The sequence below is a fragment of the Lagopus muta genome, chromosome 5, assembly GCF_023343835.1.
Source record: "Lagopus muta isolate bLagMut1 chromosome 5, bLagMut1 primary, whole genome shotgun sequence".
In the NCBI taxonomy this organism is placed as follows: domain Eukaryota; kingdom Metazoa; phylum Chordata; class Aves; order Galliformes; family Phasianidae; genus Lagopus; species Lagopus muta.
The window spans coordinates 36440658-36460666 of NC_064437.1; the positions used below are offsets into that span (position 1 = coordinate 36440658).

A 20009-nucleotide genomic window follows, 5' to 3' on the forward strand; every position below is an offset into this window, starting at 1 on the left:
GTCCCTTGATGCGGAAAGAAATGATATACCACCTCCTCATCTTGTCAATCATACTGCAAATGTGTCTTCAATATTGTGGAAGTGATAAACTCCCCCCCACACTCCCCCAAATGTTCCCACAGCCTGGGATAAGCTCTATGACAATTCACATGCCCTGGAAAAATACCTATAGCTCTGCTTCACATTCTCCCAGACAGCAATCTCATTCACATGGATAACCAATTCTTCTTCCCAGTTTTTGCTAAGAATGGTATTGGAATTGGATCTATGAAAATGATCTGAAATTAATATTGGATTAATTCCAACACTCCGGAGCTTACATAAACTTTGTTCTATACCTCCTCCTTTGTTTACCTCTGACTCCCAAAGTTGAAAGCGCAATATCATACTGCATGAAAGAAATACAGTGAATCTGTGCAAGTTAAGGAACCAGACTTTTTTGATCCATGTCATTAGTGTATTTACAGTGACATTTGAGACATGGAAGAATATACTCACATGACATTTTCTTTGAATGCTGGTTTTTGTTATTCTACAGGGCGTATTATTTTTTAAACTCTATTTTGATTGCCCTCCTACCTGAAGAATTATTTCTGGAAAACCGAACAAATTTATTGTTAGTCCTAGAAGACAACACAGGTTTAGAAAAGTAGTACACAATCCCACATATTTAATATGGAAATTTAACTGTGTTTTGCCACTAAGAATAGGTGGAAATGTCCACAACCACTATCCAGTGTTTTTCAAGAGTAATATTTCCTACTCTCCACCTTTGGCATATTTTCTTCAGATAAAAAGTTGGATGTTGCAGCCAATAATAACATTCTGCAGGGTCAGAAAGCAAGTTTCTGCAACACAGGTTAGTAGACTATTTGCTATAGAAAGGCATGTAATCAGAAAAATCAAGAAAGCCCACAGCTACATACTATATGGTTATGAGCCTCCATAAGGTAACTCCCATTAGCCAACTGCTTGTGTTATTAGATCCTACACATTCTTTTCATATTTCTCATCACTCTCCTACAAGGAGTTATTGTAATTCATTGTGGAAGGATCCTTAACTTTCACTTTCCAAACACAGTCCTCATCTTGCTTTTCCAGTCAGTGCACTGAATTTGAACATCACAAAGCTTAAAGCAAAGAAAGGATGACAGACTCAGATGAGAGAGAATGGGTGGAGCAGAGCAAGGAATGGCAGGAAGGGGAGGCACCCCACTACAGCATTCCAAGCACACAGAGGCAGAGCAGTCTCAGCAGAGCACCATCCACATGAAGCAAGGATGAGTGCCAAAAAACAACACTGGAACTCCTCCACATGACCACAGCCCACAGCAACACCGGTACCTGCCCTTGCAGTCAGCTGCTACAGCTAACGTATACAATTCCTAAGCATGGGATATTCCTTCCCTCAAAGAGGGGCAGTACATTTGCTATACTTTGGGAGTCAAACAGCCAAACACTTATTGGATCCAATGATCTGTTCATCTTTCTGTGTCAGGGGCTTACCTTCAAGCACCCACCTTGAACTACCAAAGACTATATAACCAACAGTGCATTTTAATTTACACTCAGAAACATCAATATGAAGTAGACAAACTGGAGAGGGATTCTGCTCAAACATGTTTGGTTCATTGTTACTGTTTAAGATGACAACTCTTAAGCAGTTTTGATTTGTCCATGCAATTAAGAAAGCAAACTTAACATTGAAAACCTCATTTGCCCCACACCACAGACCTGGCAGAAGGAGTTAAAATGATGTAACAAATCCAAGAGTAAGTGAAAAAGTGAAACAAGAACCTTCTAGACAGGAGAGCAATTTTGACAGCAGGTCCAGAGTATATTTGTACCTTGCAACCCCTAACAAAAAAAAAATATTAATGTAGTAGAATGACCATTATTTCCTAGATTATCTTGGCCAACTCTAGGGACATAGAACATCTTGTTTTGGGTATTTATTTTTTAAACACTTGCCATAGCACTTAACTGCCCTTGGCCATTTTTGAATCAGCTGTAACTAGGTAAGGAGAGAACACTGACATTCTCAAATAGAGCATAGGCCCAGCAATCAAGAAAAGGCAGACCAAATTCACCCTAATACCAGAGCATTCTGATTTGGCACTATGTACCAGAATCTGGGGTTACATGTAGTATTTTTGGAGATTTGGATGCTATGTCCCATTCCAGAAGCTTGAGGTAAATGTAGCATTCGTTCCAAATCAAATAGCTTCCTAAGTTACAGGACGCTTTAAATATAGCATGAGAGTCCCACAGAGGCTTCTGAAGAGCACACATGCCACCCTAACCAGGTAAAGCTGGTACTATAGGGCCTTAACGTTATTTTTCCTCATGCCACAAAGACTGATTGTCACTAACACTGTCTTTAAACTGAAAGCCAGAAATTGCCTACAGAGTGCACTCTTTGAGCCAGTTACCTTTAGTGAGAAGAAGGGCTTATGGCTTTAGTTACACGACTAACCAAGAGCAGCAAGTGAGGGAGCCAAAATAGCCCAGCAGCTGGAATCTGGGCTCTAAGCAAGGAAAGGGAAGAGACAGGGTGCCTGCACATAAAGGCTGTTATTCCTAATCCTCAGCTGCCATTGCTACAAATCAAGTGTATTTAGAAGGATTTTGGAGAAAGGTTAAAACCTATATTCATAGTGTCCAGGCACTGAACACCTGTGGCATGGATAATCAAAACACCAACTACATATGTGAGAGGTGCAGAAAGTAACTCTACCCAACCCACGGGATTTGCATGCCTTGAAGACATTTGATCCATCACGCCTTCCTAAAAGAAGAGCAGGTTCTCATTGACTTTCTGGAAAAATGGCTGCTAGCCACTGCTAACAATAAGAGTCACCTTGTATTGAGCAAGCTGAAGATGTCAGATGGAGACAATCATTAGCCAGAAAATAATTGTTTTCAGGATACTTACTTCTAGAAACAGAGCAATGACTCAGAAAATGACTGGAAAAAATGTTATTTTACCCCTCTGTAAGTAAGAGCTAGTTGCTCTCAGTCCCTGAAAGGTTTCCAGAATAATGTAGAAAAAGCTTTGTATTTAGGAAAAAAAATATATATACGTTTCATCAACCTGTTATTGATGAACTATTTAGAACTCTTCCCATAGGATATCTAAGAGTAGAGTTAGACTAAGCCTTCAGGGCCAATTTCACACTGACAGCTCATATAATCAAGCTTTTAGTTCACTTAACTGCTCTCATAACTTAAGGGCCTGAATTGCATACATTATTTTTCATCATCTACACAGAGCATTTTGACAGGTGATATCTGTTTACTTTCAATTAAGTCACATCACTTAAATTATGGGTCAGTGCAACGTGACTGTACAGCACATTTGTTGACATCCTTTTCCTCATTCTGCTGGCAAGGATTTATGAAATGCCATTTACTAAATACTATAGCATACTTCCAGAAAATTAGGATTTAAAAATTTAGACTGCTGTAATAGAAAGCCTATTCTGAACTTTCATTCTCTAACTTTTTTTATTAATACTAACTCAGTGCAAGGGTACTAGAAGAAACATCCCTTTCAGATGCCATACAAACCACCCTTCTCATTACCCATTTTAAAGCATGCATAGCTGACATTTTCAGACACTGTTTAAATTTATTTCCATAAAACTTGCAAGTATCAATTTTTATCATGTTTGAAGTTCCCCTTCTTCCTCATGATCTCTCAGTAGGGATTAATAACTTATCTGCACGCTGAGCAGCTAGTTCTTTCTGCAACAAAACCCAGTGAACAAAGAAGAGCAGAATCTCGTTATGTTGGACAGCTTTTAATATTGCATTATGACATTATAGCATCTTGGGTACTTCTGTACAGAAATTTCTAGTTACATGTAAAACAAATCAACTATATCCATCCAATAGGGGTTGGAGCTAGCTGGAGACAATTGGTGCTAGATCATAATTGAAGACCATCCCATTTAATACACTGCTTTGGTACTCTGAGTACAACTAAAAGCTTTTTTTTTTTAAAATCTACTTTTTGTATAACTAAATAGTAATCTTCTCCTGACACTGGTAATTAGACAACTGCAGCGACCAGATGAGAATTGCTGTTGCTACTATAGAAAATTAGTACTAGCATATTTGTACAGCAAAGTTTCCAATTCATGCCACACTGGTTGAAAAAGAGTTTGAGGTAACATATTCAGAATGAAGCTAATGGCTGAGTTGTCTGCTGTGTTGTGGAAGACTGCCATTTGCTAAGTTCAGATAACCAACACTAATAAAAATGTCACATAAAAAAAGCTTCGTGCCTTTTAGCTATAAAGCATTTAGTAGCTTTAAATATCAAATTTAATAGTTATCTCCTGCTGTATTTACGGGTTCTAAAGCATCTGCAAAGTTATCTTTATTAATAATTAATTAAATATGACAACTACTTGAAATACTACATTAACTGTATTCTGAACTAAATACTATGTCAAAGGTTGAGGAATTAATCACAGTGTAATTTCCTGTTGCCAAGAAGTGCTTAATGCTAAGAAGAATAAAACTCATTCGAGCTGAGGTCTTGCTTCCTGAGCTTGAGAGATCTCTTTTACATAAAGACAAAATAATTGTTACCCCACTCTTGAAATTCTCAATTTCCTTACAACTTCTGGGCCGAAGTGTATTATCCCATTCAACACTATTCCTTCCTGTTCAAGGAAAGATTATATTTATCTGCCTTTGAGGAACTAGCTGCAAAGTCACCAGAGAGTGCTTGGTTTTCTTTTGCACCAAGAAATACTGAGTTTGTAATTGCATAAGTTCTATTGTCTAATTCTTTATAAACTGAACTCTTCTACAAATAATGCCACAATAGCATTAGTAATTCAGATACGATCACAACCCTGAAAAAATAGCTGTGTTTAGCAAGTGAAATAAAGAAAGGGCTTCAAATTTGCTAATTTTACATTATGTCAGAATAGTCAGAGCAGCAGGTTTTATTATGTAATATCCATTATCTAGTAGTAGCTATTATGGACCATTATTCATGTTAATCTGGCCTACATTCTAACAGGCCTACATATTTCACCTGAAATTCAGAACAGATACAATCGAAAATCTTAAACCTATTCATGATGTCTGCAGAGATTCTGTGTAGAGTACATAATACTGTTTATATGCTGCTGACCTTTAGCATTAATCCTAGTATTTAGTGATTACTTTACTCACACAAAAACATAATAGGGGCTACCTTTCCAGCTGAGTATCTATTTTCTTTAACAGAAAAAAATCACTTGATAAAGAGCTGAAGTAAATTAAATATCCTTCCTGAAAGTTACTTGAAGACAATACACATTCAAGTTACATTTCATTATGATGCTGAGATTTAAATAAATCTAACAATACTTACCCCAAAATCCTGAGTTTAAAGTTGTAAGAATAAGCTGTGTGGATAGTTCAGAAGGTTTTCTTATAGGAGATAAATAAAAATCCTCCCACTTTTATTATAACCGCTTAATCAAAAAAAAAAAAAAAATCTCTTGTAATGAAACTGCTTTATAATCACCAAAACTAGTGTTTGTTAACAACCCTTCATGATAGCTAGCAACTCATGTGAAACATCCAGTGAGGTGACTCCTCAGAACCAGACATGGCATTTTTGGTCAAGACAAGGAATGCCTTGTATCTCAGAATATCTAATCCCACATTTCGTAGAGAACCTGAACAGCCAACTTGAGAACTCTGTTCTACTTTTTTCAGAGTAAAGGCTTGAACTGAGTGTCTAGTATCCAAGAATGTTCTGATCCCTGATCCCAAAACCCATCATAATTATTGGACCAGAGGAAGAGAACACCACTGGAGCATTAGGTCCTTTCCTGCTAATCCAACATATGCTTGTGCTTGCTGAGATACAGCCCTATCATATAAGTACCCTCTGTACTGTATTGTCATTCAGTGTCAGTGCTGACTACTGCGATACCTCAGATAAACAGTACCAAACTAGGGGTTTCAGGAGTTACTCGTAGAATTGTAGTCCACAGAAATGCAATCAATTCAGACATCTGGGATGATAAACATATCAGAATTGGATGGCAAATTAACTGGAAATCAAAGATACCATCTAAAGTAATCGGCATTTTCTCATTGTATCAATACACACATACAACAAATGACTTCATATAATAAACTTCAGTATCCTGTGATTTTTGGGTAAGACTATCATTCAAGAAGCAACCTACAAATTAAAGACCCTCCTGAAGAAATACTGATAGCCACAGGATAAATAGCATATTACTACAAGGTAGGAAAGCTTTGGAGTGTTCTTAAAAGCTGCTTTGACAGCTCTTCTCTGTCACAAAGACCTTTTTGAAGCTAAGTTATAGAAGACTGAAAGAATGTGAAACCACCTACGCATATGTTGGTGGACAACAGGTTGGCCATTAGCCAGCAGTGTGCCCTCGTGGCCAAAAAGGACAGTGGTATCCTGAGGTGCATTAAAAAGAGCATGGCCAGCAGGTCAAGAGAAGTAATCTTCCCCCTCTACTCTGCTCCAGTGAGGCCACACTTCAAATGCATCTGGTTCTGGGCTCCCCAGTTCAAAAAAAAGACAGGGATCTCCTAGGAGTCGAGCAGATGGCCACAAAGATGATAAAGGACCTGGAGCATCTCCCTTATGAGGTAGAAGGCCTCATGGATGAGGTCAAGCTCTCCTCAGTAGTGTATAGTGAATAGAACAAGGAGCAATGGCCTAAAACTTGAATATAGGAAATTCTGTGCAAACGTGCAGAAGAACTTCTTTATGGTAAGGGTAGTGGAGTACTGGAACAAGTTGCCCAGAAAGGTTGTGGAGTCTTCTATGGAGACATTCAAGACCCATGTGAATGCCTACTTGTGTGACCTGCTGTTGGAAACCTGCTTTAGCAGAGGGCTGGGACTCAAGCTCTGAGGTCCCTTCCAAGCCCTGAAATTCTGTGACAAGATGTTACCACAGCTTATCTAGCCATAGGACAGTCATTACATATAAGTCCAATGGCTCACTCCTTCTCTCAGATATTGATTCAAAGTCATTTGATTTTTGAAGGGGAAAAAAAAAGAGGGAAAAATCTCTAACCATCAGAATATAAAAAGGAAGACTTTTAGAGTACATAAGACCTACCTATTAGCTATGTAAAATATCAACTATTTAAATGCTGATTTATGCCTTTTAAGGTTGTGAAAGACTTTACATTTGGAGATGAGACAAATGATCTTCACACTACAGTTATAGAAGCTACTGTGTGATTAGAACTGCAACTACTCAGTGATTAGATTTACCAGATATGGATGTGTAACACATGATGCAGACCAGCATTTCAAGTGATCTTGTTCAATGCCTTCATCTAACTGAGTGAAGGTACAGTTCACTCTTATAATGTATGGTCACCACATCCAAGAGACATTTAGAGAATACATAGTGATTGTCCTGGATAACCTGAGGTTTCCTGCCTTCAAGTATAGGAGAAAAGAAGCCAAGAAGCTGTCCTTTTGCCATCACTTGCCTGTTGTAAGACACTGATACCCTACATGCAATTAAACAAATTAGAGTACAGAATAAGTAATCACAAGATTCTGTACAGGAAATACAGCCACAGTGGGAGATTGACATATATATGCCAGAGAGCATAGGAAAGTGAAATGTGAAACGCTAGAATAGCTTTGTTTCATTTTCCTTCCAAATAAATGTTTCAAGCCATTCGTATCAAAATATACTGACCATCTAATATTTTTTTTTCTCTATTAATATTTCCCATTTCTCCTTATTTCACTTACATGATGATCAGATATCAACTACTTCTTCACTTAAAGTAAAAGTTCTTATGTTTTGTTTAACTCTGTCTCCTTCAGCTCTGGGCTCTGACTTTCGATTTGGAGCCTAGGCAATACCAGTCACAAGCTGTTACTTTTTGAGGCAATATTTCTGCATACCTTTCAGCTCATTTAAACACCTGCAAGCCAGTCTGCCTCCCCGATAGTATTTGTTTTTCAGCAATCATCATACATGAAGAGACTTTGCTGCTGCATCCATCCATGTACAATCACCCAATCTTAGGTAACAGCACATTAAACTACACTTGCACAGGTTACATCTATAAAATTAATTAATTCTGCTTGCTCCTAGACAGTTCATGCAAGCAGTGTGAAAAAAACAAACTGCTTTGCTGCCCATGTTAATTTTGGATTTGCACATATGATCAGGCCACCTGTGACAGCTCTTGCAGTGCCAACAGTCTACAGCTCCCATTCACTTCAGTAGGAGAGATAGATGCTCAGCTTCACTATGCCTGTCAGGATTATTCTCCTACCTCCAGTACCTGTCCCCTACATCTCATGACAATTTATTCTAAAGTATAGGATGTCTTGTAGAGTGGGGACAGTCCCCTTTTTGAAGTCCTCCCAGACTATTTTTTAAGTTAACTATTAAACAAGTATGACTTCAACTCCTTGCTACTTGTTTTTGTCTCCTCTCTTGTCAAGAGCGCCCTAGAAATCAGTATATTTTCCTCTTTCCCCACAGTAAGATTGCAAATGTGGGTGAGTTCAAAGCTTATCTCACACAAGTGTAAATTGCTGATAATGGAAATATCTGACCTGTTTGAATACATACTCATGTGAAAGATGATAATGTCCCTGCAATATCTATTTTTTTCTTTGGCAAAAGCCATGTATTATACTGCGTTCCAATTAAAAATAGCTCCTACTCTAGCCCTCCCTACAAGAAAACTATATTCATTTCTGTATGCCTGCTTTTTCCCCCAAGGCAGATTACAAAGCTCTCGGCTAAAAAACTGAGCCTCACTGGGGAGGACTCCAGGATACTTAACAGGGCTTTCTGATGCTTCTATTGCTTGCTAAAAAACCACAGCCAGCTGTGTAAAGAGGTAATACCTCCTCACCTCTGGGAATCCAACTATTGCAGTTCCGCTTATGCTCATCACAAGTTCTGAAAACCCCAGGATAATCATTCAGCCTTTGGTACATCTGTATGCCTTACATGATTGCAACTTGTGACAATAGGTTCTTCTGGAAACAAGAGCTTTTCATTTCTAGCTGTCACATAACATGCAAGTGGCACAGCCCTGACCCCTCAATGAAGGACTCCCTTCACAAATGAAGCACAAATGAACTGCTTAAAAATTAAATATCTTACAGGGCAGGCTGCAAAATGTCATGAAAATGCCTACAGAATTATGTTGGCAATTCTACATACTTAATTTGGGCACAATAAGGAAATACTAAAAGTATTCAACAGATAGTAAAAGCATTAGTGAAATTAGTTCAAGTTAATAAAGAGACTTTAATTATCTGGGCAGAGTTCACTGTTGCTTTTTGTTATTGTAACAAGACAGCTTTCTTTGCTATTATTATGGAACAAAGACTGCTTCTGCAAAATAAAAAACTCTTCTGATCATTATACAACTTCACATTAAGGTAAATATGTTTCTATGGAGAAAATATTGTGCATTAGAATAAGAGATGAAATAAGAGCACTGCAGTTTGAATAAGAAGTAGGATAGTTAAGATTTAAGAAGCTCATTGGTGACTCTGAATCATGATTGTTGCAGAGTTATCCATTTGCTATCTATAATTTAACAGATTTTCTCTCCATTATAAAAGAACTATTTTCAAAGTAGTGGAGGTGGTTTCCATCCCTCCCCACTCCAGTGGAGCAGACCATTTGTTTGCATTCTACTCATCTTCTTGAATCATTCTGGTATTTCTTTAAACACTTAAGTAACTTCTATAGCCATTGCTTTGCAAAACAATAAGCCTTCTGCAGGTGATTTGTGGAGACACCTCTACAGAGCCGAACATTCTAGAAAGGATTTGAGGCTGTGAAAAAAGGAGGAGGGAGCTGTAAGAAGTAGCATGAAGCAGAGTTACCAAATCAGAAGTTACATAGAATACAGTAAGAAAAGAGGAAGATAAATGCTTGTGAATTTTTTGATAGTCACTCAACCCTAAGAACTTCTGTGGAAATGACATTATCAGATAACAAGAACACTCCATTGCAATGCCTTGAAATATCGTTGTTAGATGGGGAGGGGGAAAGATTACTGGGAAATAAATGCACTCATCTATAATCAACAGATACGCTGGGTAATTAATAATTAAGTTACATACTGTTCATGAGCTAGAAATGGAAGGCTCCTGCATAATTTAAGTCCTCATTTAAGCATTATTGAATTTTCTGTTTGACATGCCTAATTTTCATCCAGTTATTCCAACTGCTTCCAAAGAGGAACATATCTACTTAATTTGAGAGGACATAGATTTCACATATTTACAAGCTGACACATAGTTTCTTCCCTGAAATGCCATTGCTTGTTCACATTCACAGTTCTTCTAATCCTTCCCCCCCCCCCCCCAATAAACAGCATCAGGGAGGCCCCTGCCATGGAAAAAAGGAACACTGCACAAAACAGAACTGGAAGTTCGTTTGAAAGAGGCTTCATCATCATTTTTAAAAATACACCAGCAAGATGTGCCTTTGAGACATCAGGCTTTGCCTTGAACTGATGTATCTGAATTCCACATTGCATTCTCAGATCCTTTCATCAGACCTACCTGCGAAGATCCTCTACTTTATTTGGCCAGGTCATACAATCAGTTTACTGCTACTTTCCAACTTAGACAAGCTCAACAAAGCCTTTTGTTCACTTACTCTGGAGATGGTCAAAGGCATGTTGAAGTCCTTGCCCCCTTGCAGTCGGAAGCCCCACGGTCCAGGTCCATTCAGAGTCACGCTGTAAGCCATTCTGTACCTTTCTCACAAGCCAGCTAGGCACTGCAGGATAGAAGGATGGGGTAGACAGAGAAAGTGTGAAAAAGTAGTATGAGAAGAGGGAAGAGTTTCATATAAATAAGCAAGTCTTTCTGCCTTGCCTGTTCAGTCGTGCTGGGGTATCACCTAAGAATAGTTGGGAGCTATAATGCAGATGCTGATATCTCAGCTGAGTAGGGCCCATAAAAGGTTTGTAACCAGACACCTACTATGCAAAGACTTCATGACTCAGAGGTCTAATATAGCCCCCAGGGAGGGGGACAGATCTTTCTGGGCTTCTCAAACCCCTCTTCACATTCAATTAGTCCACGGGTGAAACACATTTTGAAATAAAATGAAGTCCCATGCTAAAATCCCAAACATCTAAATCTCACTACTGATTTATTAAATAACAATATAGCCAATTAGTTTCTGCTTCAGAACACACTGCACAGCAATACGTATCACACTACAAACAAGTTCCTACTATATGTAGCAGGAAGGGCACCAAAGGAGTGCTTATCTTACATGAATCTGTTAAATGCAAATTATGTACTACACTCACTTGGAACCAAAAAAGAGAGTCCTTGATTTCATTATTGGCTCATGGTACCATAACTTAAGCTTACTAAAGGGGCAACTACATTTTTTTCTCTTAGAATGCAGGTATTATGAATGATTTCTAAGCAGCATATAATCCACATAGCAAAAGCGTAGTTTCATCTCATAGCTGTCATACTGTTCTCAATACAACTTGTCTAAAGACATGGAAATTAAGTGGAAGGCTAAGAATATAATCAGTTAGCTGTGTCCTAAACTCACTCCATAACTTTTCATATATTCTCTTCATGCTAGGTGTTTCATACAACCTTTGTAACTCATTTGGAATATCAAATACATTTCAGCTCTGGATTGAAAGTAACTAGAGAATCTGAAGGAAGGGGAACTTCTAAACTGTTGGCAGAACTAAGATAAATGAAAAGCTTCTGCTCTTAGGATAAAGCTGTAATCTTTAATACCACTTTTAAGTCATTAATTTCTGCAGGACCTCCAGAAGTTCTCTAGTACACTTTCCACAGCATCCCTGCTTTTACCCACATATTACAAAGAAATTCCCATTATGTTAAGTTGAAAAATAAGCAAAGGCTCTGCTCTAATAACTAACCAAGACCTATGCACTAGCTCATTTGAACACTGATAGTAAGTCTGCCCATGCACCACTCTTAGTGTCACAGAAAACTGATGGCTGAACTACAGAGAACAAACACTGTCATGGCCTCTCTCCATCTGTGAAGTAGATCAATAATTCTTGCAAAGCCACAAGGCAGTAAGTGCTTGTTTTGTATGAATACTGGCAGAAAAGACAACTATACAAGGGAATAATTATCCTCCACAAAGATGGAAGGACAAACAACATAACCACATTTTCAAATCCCAAATTCAATTTACAACAACATGACAGGTGCAGTGGGTTTGAGTGAAAGTTGTACTCAAGTCAGTAGAACTGGCCCAAACCACAAATCAAAGAAAACAGGAAGACAGATTGAAAGAAAACAGGTTGATGTCATAGAAATACCTATCTATGCACGTATTTATAGCTTTTTTTTTTTTTTTTTAGCATTATCAACATTCATTGTTTATCTCTGTATGAGCCGTAAGCAGTGATACTTAGATGATGATTTTGAGGGGAGAAAGAAAATATACTTTCTGCACTCTGAACCACAGAACTTCCAGGCTTGACAATAAATCTAGTAAGCCTCAAGTCATGTACAGGATTTCTTTTTTTAATGTTTAATTTTGAAAGTACACAGACACACATGAAAGAAGTTCCAGTTGCATTATTCCTTCCGTTTTCCCCAGGAGTTCACTGCATTTTTCTACTATCTTTTCTTAGCTCAATTACAAAGGTTTGGGTGAGTGCAACAAAAATGAGAGTAAACCAAACATGGCAAGTCGTTTCTTCACTAGCAAAGAGAATACCACAAAAAAAAAAAAAAGAAAAAAAGAGAGGTTACGTTTTTATGGATGATCAATTCATTCCTATACTTAAACATTCACTGGGAAAAAATTGCAAAAGCTACAGCAGAATTAAACTGCACAGACAGCAAGCTGAACAACTAAGCATTAAGAAATAGAATTGCTGTTTAATCAAACACTATGTACTTCTATCCTACTTTCACATGCATAACATGCCACCCACTTATCAGTTTAGGACATCTAAAAGGGTCTCTGAGGCCCTTCAGGCTGGGTAGCATGCTATGAAACTGAAGTGATAATCTCATTAGGGGCACTGCCATTTGAATGACATGTTAAACTGAGGTTTAACTCGTTTTCTACTTCCTTGGTTTCTGCTTGCACCCACATGAATATTCAGTACAGCTTGGCACTTGTATGAAGAACAAGTAGGAGATACACCAGTGTCCTGCCCACTTTGCCCTTCAACAAAACAGGATGAAGTCCTTTCATTTGCTCACACTATTGGGTGCCTCTTGGAAAGTGTAACAATCAGAAAGATCAGTGCAGTGGAGTGGCGATGTTTGGTGGCCCTGCTAGGCAGGGGGGTTGGAACTACATGATCCTTGAGGTCCCTTCCAACCCGGGTGATTCTGTGCGTGATTCTGTGTGATAGAGGAGGTGTAATACAAAGGGACTAGCACAATGGAAGTGTGTTTCAAAGAAAAATGGCTCACCCATATTTGAAGATCTAGGCTCACAGGGAAGAACTCCACAAGGGAGGGATCTCCAACCGAAAGCCATCCCCAGTGGCAGTCAGCCCTTAAATGAGGTCTAAGAGAGGTGCAGCCAGGCTCCACCCCTTCCAGTCCTACAGCTGAATTGCCTTCACCTGTGCTCCCAGGGCTGACCAGGTCCTTTCCCCAGGTGCTCAATCAGTGCTTCAGGATATGACTCAACAATTATTGTTCACAGAGGCAAAAAGATTCCATTATTTTCTTCATAAGCCTTTCTAGGTCCTCAGTCTCCTGTGTTTGTTTCCCCTCTGCATGCCTGTGCCTTATTCTGCACAGCTGCAAGCAGTGAAGCAGCTCATGCTGCAGACACAACTCCATTTGCTGGGAATGCTCTTAGAACTGCTCCCGTTCTTCTCCTGACTCCTACCATGGGCAGCCTCTAGACCAGAAAGCCAGTGGCCTGCCTAGATTATTATTTCAGTCCTGATCTGTTTTCAGAGGTGATACAGACAAATGCGCTCACTAAGTCAAATATCCAGAACAAACACAGGGAAATGGACTGGAGCAGCAGATGCACTGCCATCACAGCTATCAGCACAAGCCTCCACAAAACCTTCTGGGAAACTTGCAGATGAAATAAGCTGTATATACATAGTAGACTATCCTCTTGTTTTTAGAACCTTGTGGTGTTTGGATTAGGTTTATTTGCTTTAGATAGCCACTTCTCAGACTGTTCCAAAATCACTTTTCATTTACTCAATTGAGTTTTATTACTCTTGGGGTGCCTTCTTCCCTATGTTCTCCATCTAGGTGAAAAATCTATGACAAGCATAGATCCCTCCCTTAAAGACGCTACATGGAGTCAAATGAGGGCACCAATGTGAGGAGTGACATTTAAAGAAAAAACATTCCAGAAACCAGGTGACATTTTTCTCTCCAGATACCAAAACAAAGATTTGTTCAGAGCTCACCAAGTCCCCTCAGAGTTGTCCCCATATGACTGATAGGAACAGCTGCGAGGAAGCTGGATGGGTACCAGGCACCATAGGTCCCAATGCCAACAGGTTCCATGCACATAAAAGAGTGCTCCAGCCTTCCACAAATACCTCAGAGCCCAAGCACAGCCATCCTTCCACAGCTACGTCAGAGCTCATACACAGGCGGAAACAATTCACATATGCTAGGAGACCATGTTGCATTACAGTGAACAGGCTTTCTGAAAACTACACCTGCATGCTTGGAAGTGCACAGACATCAAGTGAATGAAATAAAAACCTCTAGTGAGAAAGCTAAATTAAGATGGAAGGAAACAAGTCATGGAAATTCCAACTGTTCAAGTTGCTACCACTTTGTTAGGCTGGCCACATTACTCATTATGTATTTTAGCTCCCGTGGTAGAGTGCCCTAATAGAGCCTTCAATTACTACTACTGCAGCAACAAGTTTATATCATTTATATCATCCATTTGTAACATTTCAGTAGCAGATGGTTAGAATGTTTATCTGACATCTGATTTGCAACAGCCTGTGCTGCTTGACAATAAGTCAGGTGTTGAAATAGGTCTGATATATGCAGTCCTAGTGTTGTCCAGTATTTTTGGATTAACAGTGCTGACTGTAAAACTCATGGAATAATGAGACAGCAATTGCTGAATTTGGCTTCTCATCTTCACTCCAACCCATCAAACATAGAAACACATATGTACTATATATTGTCTAATCAGTACAAAAGAAATAAAACCATTTAGCTTCACCTAATTCTGCTTTGTTGCTATCTTTCCCATACTGGTGTTTGTAGGTCCCAACAGTACATGCACTGAGTGAGCATATGCTATAAAGTAGTATTCCGAGGGAGGTGAGCTAGAGAAATACGATGATGGAGTATTATTCCCCTTCTCTGTAATATAATGCCATTAGAAATGCAGTTCAAACCACTTTGTTTGGCTGTATGCTGCAGCATATATCACCTTACAGACTCACCAGGTTCCCCACTTTCTCACTACCAGGTTGTTCACTGTAAATGCTTTCATCACTAGAGAAAAAACACTTTTACACTATTTGTGGGTGTTAAGTAGCCTCCTTTTTTCTATCCCAAAAGACTGGATATATGTCATAGCATAGCCAACCTTCACCTTCAGAAGACTCTAATAGTTTCAGTAACTATGTTAAACTGCAAACCACTCCTGTGGGAAGAGAGAAAGAGGAAGGAAAGAAGCACTCACACCTCTCTTCAGTATTTGCAGAGACCCCATTTACAAAACGACTTAAGGGTACATTACAAACTTTTCACCTTCACACCATCTCAGCTATGGTTTTCAAGGGCATCCACTATAACATGTAGTACTTAACACCTCTGTGGCACCTACTTCACCAAGATAACAAGATTTTCTTGTTTGTTTCTGACTTGTTTTAAAGAGAAAGAACACCAAAATACCTGCTGTTTCAGCAAACATGACCACCTCCTTCCTGTGGCTGGACTCACAGTGCTTAGGTTACCAGCTTCAGACCGTGAAATGAGTCAACAGCAATCGGATTAACATGCAGAGCTCATTTTCTAAGAGAAGTATTTGAACCAGAAAGAAGGCTGCAAAATGCTTTGCTGTTATGTGCGTGTCATTCTCCTCTAACTCTGGGCTGTGTGCGTGTCACTCTCCTCTAACTCTGGGCTGGCACCAGGAATGCTCACAGCCACCCTGCGACTGCTCTCGTTTGTGCCTTGCTGCAGGGGATTCTAAGCGACGGGAGAAAAAGAAAAAAAAGCCACTTAAAAAAAAAACCAAAAAAACAAAAAACAAAAAACAGCAGATGCACAGGGGAAAAAAGGGTGAAAGGGGCTACGTGCAGATCGCTGACAGCTCCATAGGGCAGGGACAGAGCTGACACTGATGTCACAGGACTTGCACGGCGCTGGCTGGCCTCCAGAGAGCCCGGGGCTTGGCACGGCACAGCGAACGCTCCACAAGGCTTCGACGACAGCTCCTGTACCGCTACTCCCGCCTGCACAGATACCTCACGAGTCGCCGCACAGCTGAGGCACGATGCGCCTGCAAAAGCGCACAGTGCCGCGAGGTTTAACCTTAAACTGTTCTCACCCCTGGAGTTAGACTCACCCACCCGCGTCTGTATCCCCACACAGCCTCCAGCGGGAAACACTTCCCCCTACAGCAGCTCTCCGCACAAACGGAACTGTAGCAGAGCCGCTCGTGCTTCTCTTAGGGCGCCGGCGTCCCTCAGCGGCCCGGCGCGACCCACCTGTGCCAGCCTCAGTGCTGCGAGCAGCACACCCACTAACTCCGTGCGCTACGGAGCCGCCACACGCACAGGCGCTCAGCGGCCCGCGGACGCTCCCGCTGCACCAGGAGGCAGCCCGAGGGCAGCCCTGCACCGCCCCTGAGGGGAAGGAGCGCTGTCGCCCAGGTGGGGCCTTAAAGCGGCCGCCGCAGCGCGTGGCTAGGGGATGGGGGACGTGGGCAGCGAGGGAGGCAGCCGCTGAGGAGTGCCCGACAAGCGTTCCTTTCTGCGCCCCAAAGATTTTAAATCCCAGTTTTTGAACTGAGATCGTCCCTCGGCTTTGGTGGCAGAGCAGCGAAGTGACACAAAGCCGTGTCGGGCCCCGGGGCGGCAGTTACAAGGCACACACCCAGGTGCCCTCAGGGATGAGAAGGCGGCCAGGAGGTGGGGAGCGTTCGGAGGGACACGGAACGTTCCGGAAGGCGGCAGCCCCGTGGGAAGGGGCGCTGTGGCGGCGGGGAGCCCGCGGCCCTCACCCGACAGGAGTCTGTCACGGAGCGCCCCGGCCCCACGCGCCCGGCCTCGCGCTCTCCTTCAGCACCAGGGACAGGCGCTGCGCCCCGCCAGCCGGGCAGCGAGGGGAGTGTGGTGTGTGAGGCGGCGTGCTGATGGGGTAATTTGTTCTATCTCAGGTTAAGGAGGCGAAATCATTCTCAGAACTTTTTTTTTTTAATTTATTTTTGGTCTCAACTATGATCTTCAATATGGTTACTCTAGAAAGAAGAATCACAGAATCATTGAATGGCTTGGGTTGAAAAGGGCCGCCGTGATCATCTAGTTTCAACCCCCTGCTGTATGCAGGGTCGCCAACCACCAGACCAGGCTGCCCAAAGTCACACCACAGCTTTGTGCAGTGTTACAACTAATTTGCAGCAGGGGGAACGAGCTTATGCTGACAGCAGTTTGGTCAGTTTGTCTTCTAACAAAGAAGGAAATTTGTAAAGTGATTTTGAGATGGCTGTTTGTGACTGCTGTTGTCTCAAGCCATGGATAAACTGCAGTACTTTATTTATTGGATTGCTTGCTGTCGCACAGCTAGCGAGTCTAGTTACCATCATCCGCTAGATTATCTGTGGGACAGCAATGAAATTGTATGGTAAAATGTAAGTTTTACTCAAGTCAATTTTTTCAAACTTTGTATGTATTTGACTAAGCACAGTAATGTGTAGTGGAAATGCTAAGTTATGGCCTGAAGCAGTGATGGAGCACCTGGCAGGAAGGCAGGGCCAATCCAGAGGAGCTCAGGTGCACGCAATGCTGCTGAGTAACCAGAAGGGGTGGAGCCAGGATCCACCCCTTACAGACCTCATTTAAGGGCTGGCAAGGGGGAGGGTGCTTTGTTAGAGATTCCTGTATATCTAAGGTCTTCTAAGAGTAAGCAGTTTTTTTCCTTGTATGTTTTGTGCCTTGAGCTATTGTATTTGAGTGAATGTTTAGTTACTAGGGTCTAGAATGTTGTTGTCATTTCAATCACATTTCTGTGATGCTAACCAATTCAGGTGCTCATGCTTTTGCACCTCACAATTTATCTGCATAGCGGATATTTTCAGGTGTAACTGTGCACTGAGGAGGTTTTCAATTAAGATACCATTTCACAGAATCAGAGTTGTTTGAGTTGGAAGTAACCCTTAAAGGTCACTTAGTTCATCCCTCCTGCAATGAACAGGGGATCATAATGTCAGTATAGTACAGCAAAAGACTGGTATCTTTTTCTCTCTCTCTCTCCTAAGAGACATTTAAACCTGAAGAGCTTTTTCATTTTTTCAGCTCTGAGTAATGCATCATCTGAGTTCTTTTCTGAGTTGCATCAGAAGCCTCCATCTTGTGCATGTTAATAGTATTGCGTTAAAGGCATGTGATCTCCTTTAGGAAGATTAGATGGAATAAACAAGGGCAGAACCTGATTTGACTTTCTATGGCGTGTAATGAGGCACTCCCGTATGTCCTATACTAATTTCATTATATGTTATATGCATTTAAAACAGTGTATATAACCTCAGTGCCATGTTTGAAAAGTAAGAATTGTGACTGTCAGAGATTTCATGTAGTGGGCCTGTGTTAATGAATTAAAGTGTGAAAATGTATGCTCAGTTATGCTTGGAGTTAGTCTTCACAGTACTAAATTCCTTATCAGGTTTCTTCCTAGAAGTCCTCTTTAAACAATAGAAGCTGCAAAATAGCAAGCAGATTTTCTGCAGATGAATGAACTTCATTAAGTAGCATAAATAGTGGCTTGAGTTGGAAAGCACTTTCCATGTAGAGAGAAATTATCCTTATATGATGATTGAGAAAGTGGTTATCATTTAGATTATTCCGTTCTATGTGAGATAAAAAGAGTTGTGAAGACTAAGAGCATATATTTTAACCTCTGCCACACTTCAGCAATCTGAATTTCTACTCCCTAGAGCATGTTAGCTACAAATTGTCCTTTCACCCTGTTCTGACAAATAGCTGATCAGTTCTGCTTCAGTGTTTTTGTTTGAACCAGAGGGGATCTACTGGCTTGTTTGTTGCTCATTACATCAAATTAAGACCAGGGAATTTCAAAGTACAGGAATTCTGTCTGCACAGCACAAACATAAAAACCAGTTCTCAACAAATTTAAGAAAGAATTGGTTGTACTTAAGAGCCAGCTGAGTCTGGTCTTCAGGAAGGACAGAATCTCCTGTGCTGCACCTTCAGGATCGCCATTAGAAAACCAAAGAATGTAATGGCAGGCCCTCCTGTGCAGAGAATCCTATTTGGTTTCTTGAAAGTGGCTTACTGGTAGGTTTAGCTGTACCGTTTTCTCTGATGCTCTCTTGGTGTGATTGCTTTTGAGCCGTGAGTTTGAGCCTGTGTAATTCCCTTTCCTGGGAAATTCTGATAGTTCTGCTGAGGGTTAGTTCTGGGTAAAGTGGCTCTCCCTTTGTAGCTTTAACCTTGTAAGATAGGTCAATTTTCGCCATTATCAGCCATTCACCACTTTTGCCAAGCTCCTAATGTTACTAACACGCAAGAGCAAACAACAAAACAATCAAAACTCCAGCTGTTACATAGAGTTCAATGAAACATTCTTAATTGCAACCCATCATTAATTAAAATGTTGTCTTTTTTTCCAGTTTAGCTTAAAAATAATTTAAAAGGCTGTCTATATGGTAAACTTCCTGGACAATTCCTGTATTTACCTGAGCCATATTATTAGTATAACATTCCCAGAACAGGGTCAAAGCAGTGTTATGGCAGTGGATAATCCAATGGGGACTACTGGTTGGATGGACTCCA

General features: G+C 40.6%; 1 protein-coding gene across 10 annotated transcripts in view; it reads right to left on the reverse strand.

Moving 5' to 3' along the window:
• The window catches only part of LDB3 (LIM domain binding 3), a 121959-nt gene extending 105119 nt beyond the window's left edge, over positions 1-16840 (reverse strand). For 5 of the 10 annotated variants that reach the window (XM_048944241.1, XM_048944238.1, XM_048944236.1 and 2 more), the window contains exons 1-2: positions 16707-16840; positions 10667-10789 (exon numbers count right to left, since the gene is read on the reverse strand). In XM_048944241.1, the coding sequence (XP_048800198.1) occupies positions 10667-10759 (93 nt within the window). In that variant the 5' untranslated portion in view covers positions 10760-10789; positions 16707-16840. Of the gene's footprint in view, positions 1-10666; positions 10790-10887; positions 10981-16706 lie in introns of those variants that run through there. The other 5 variants (XM_048944239.1, XM_048944237.1, XM_048944242.1 and 2 more) reach the window with 4 other exon arrangements.
• Between the last annotated feature and the right edge of the window lie 3169 nt (positions 16841-20009).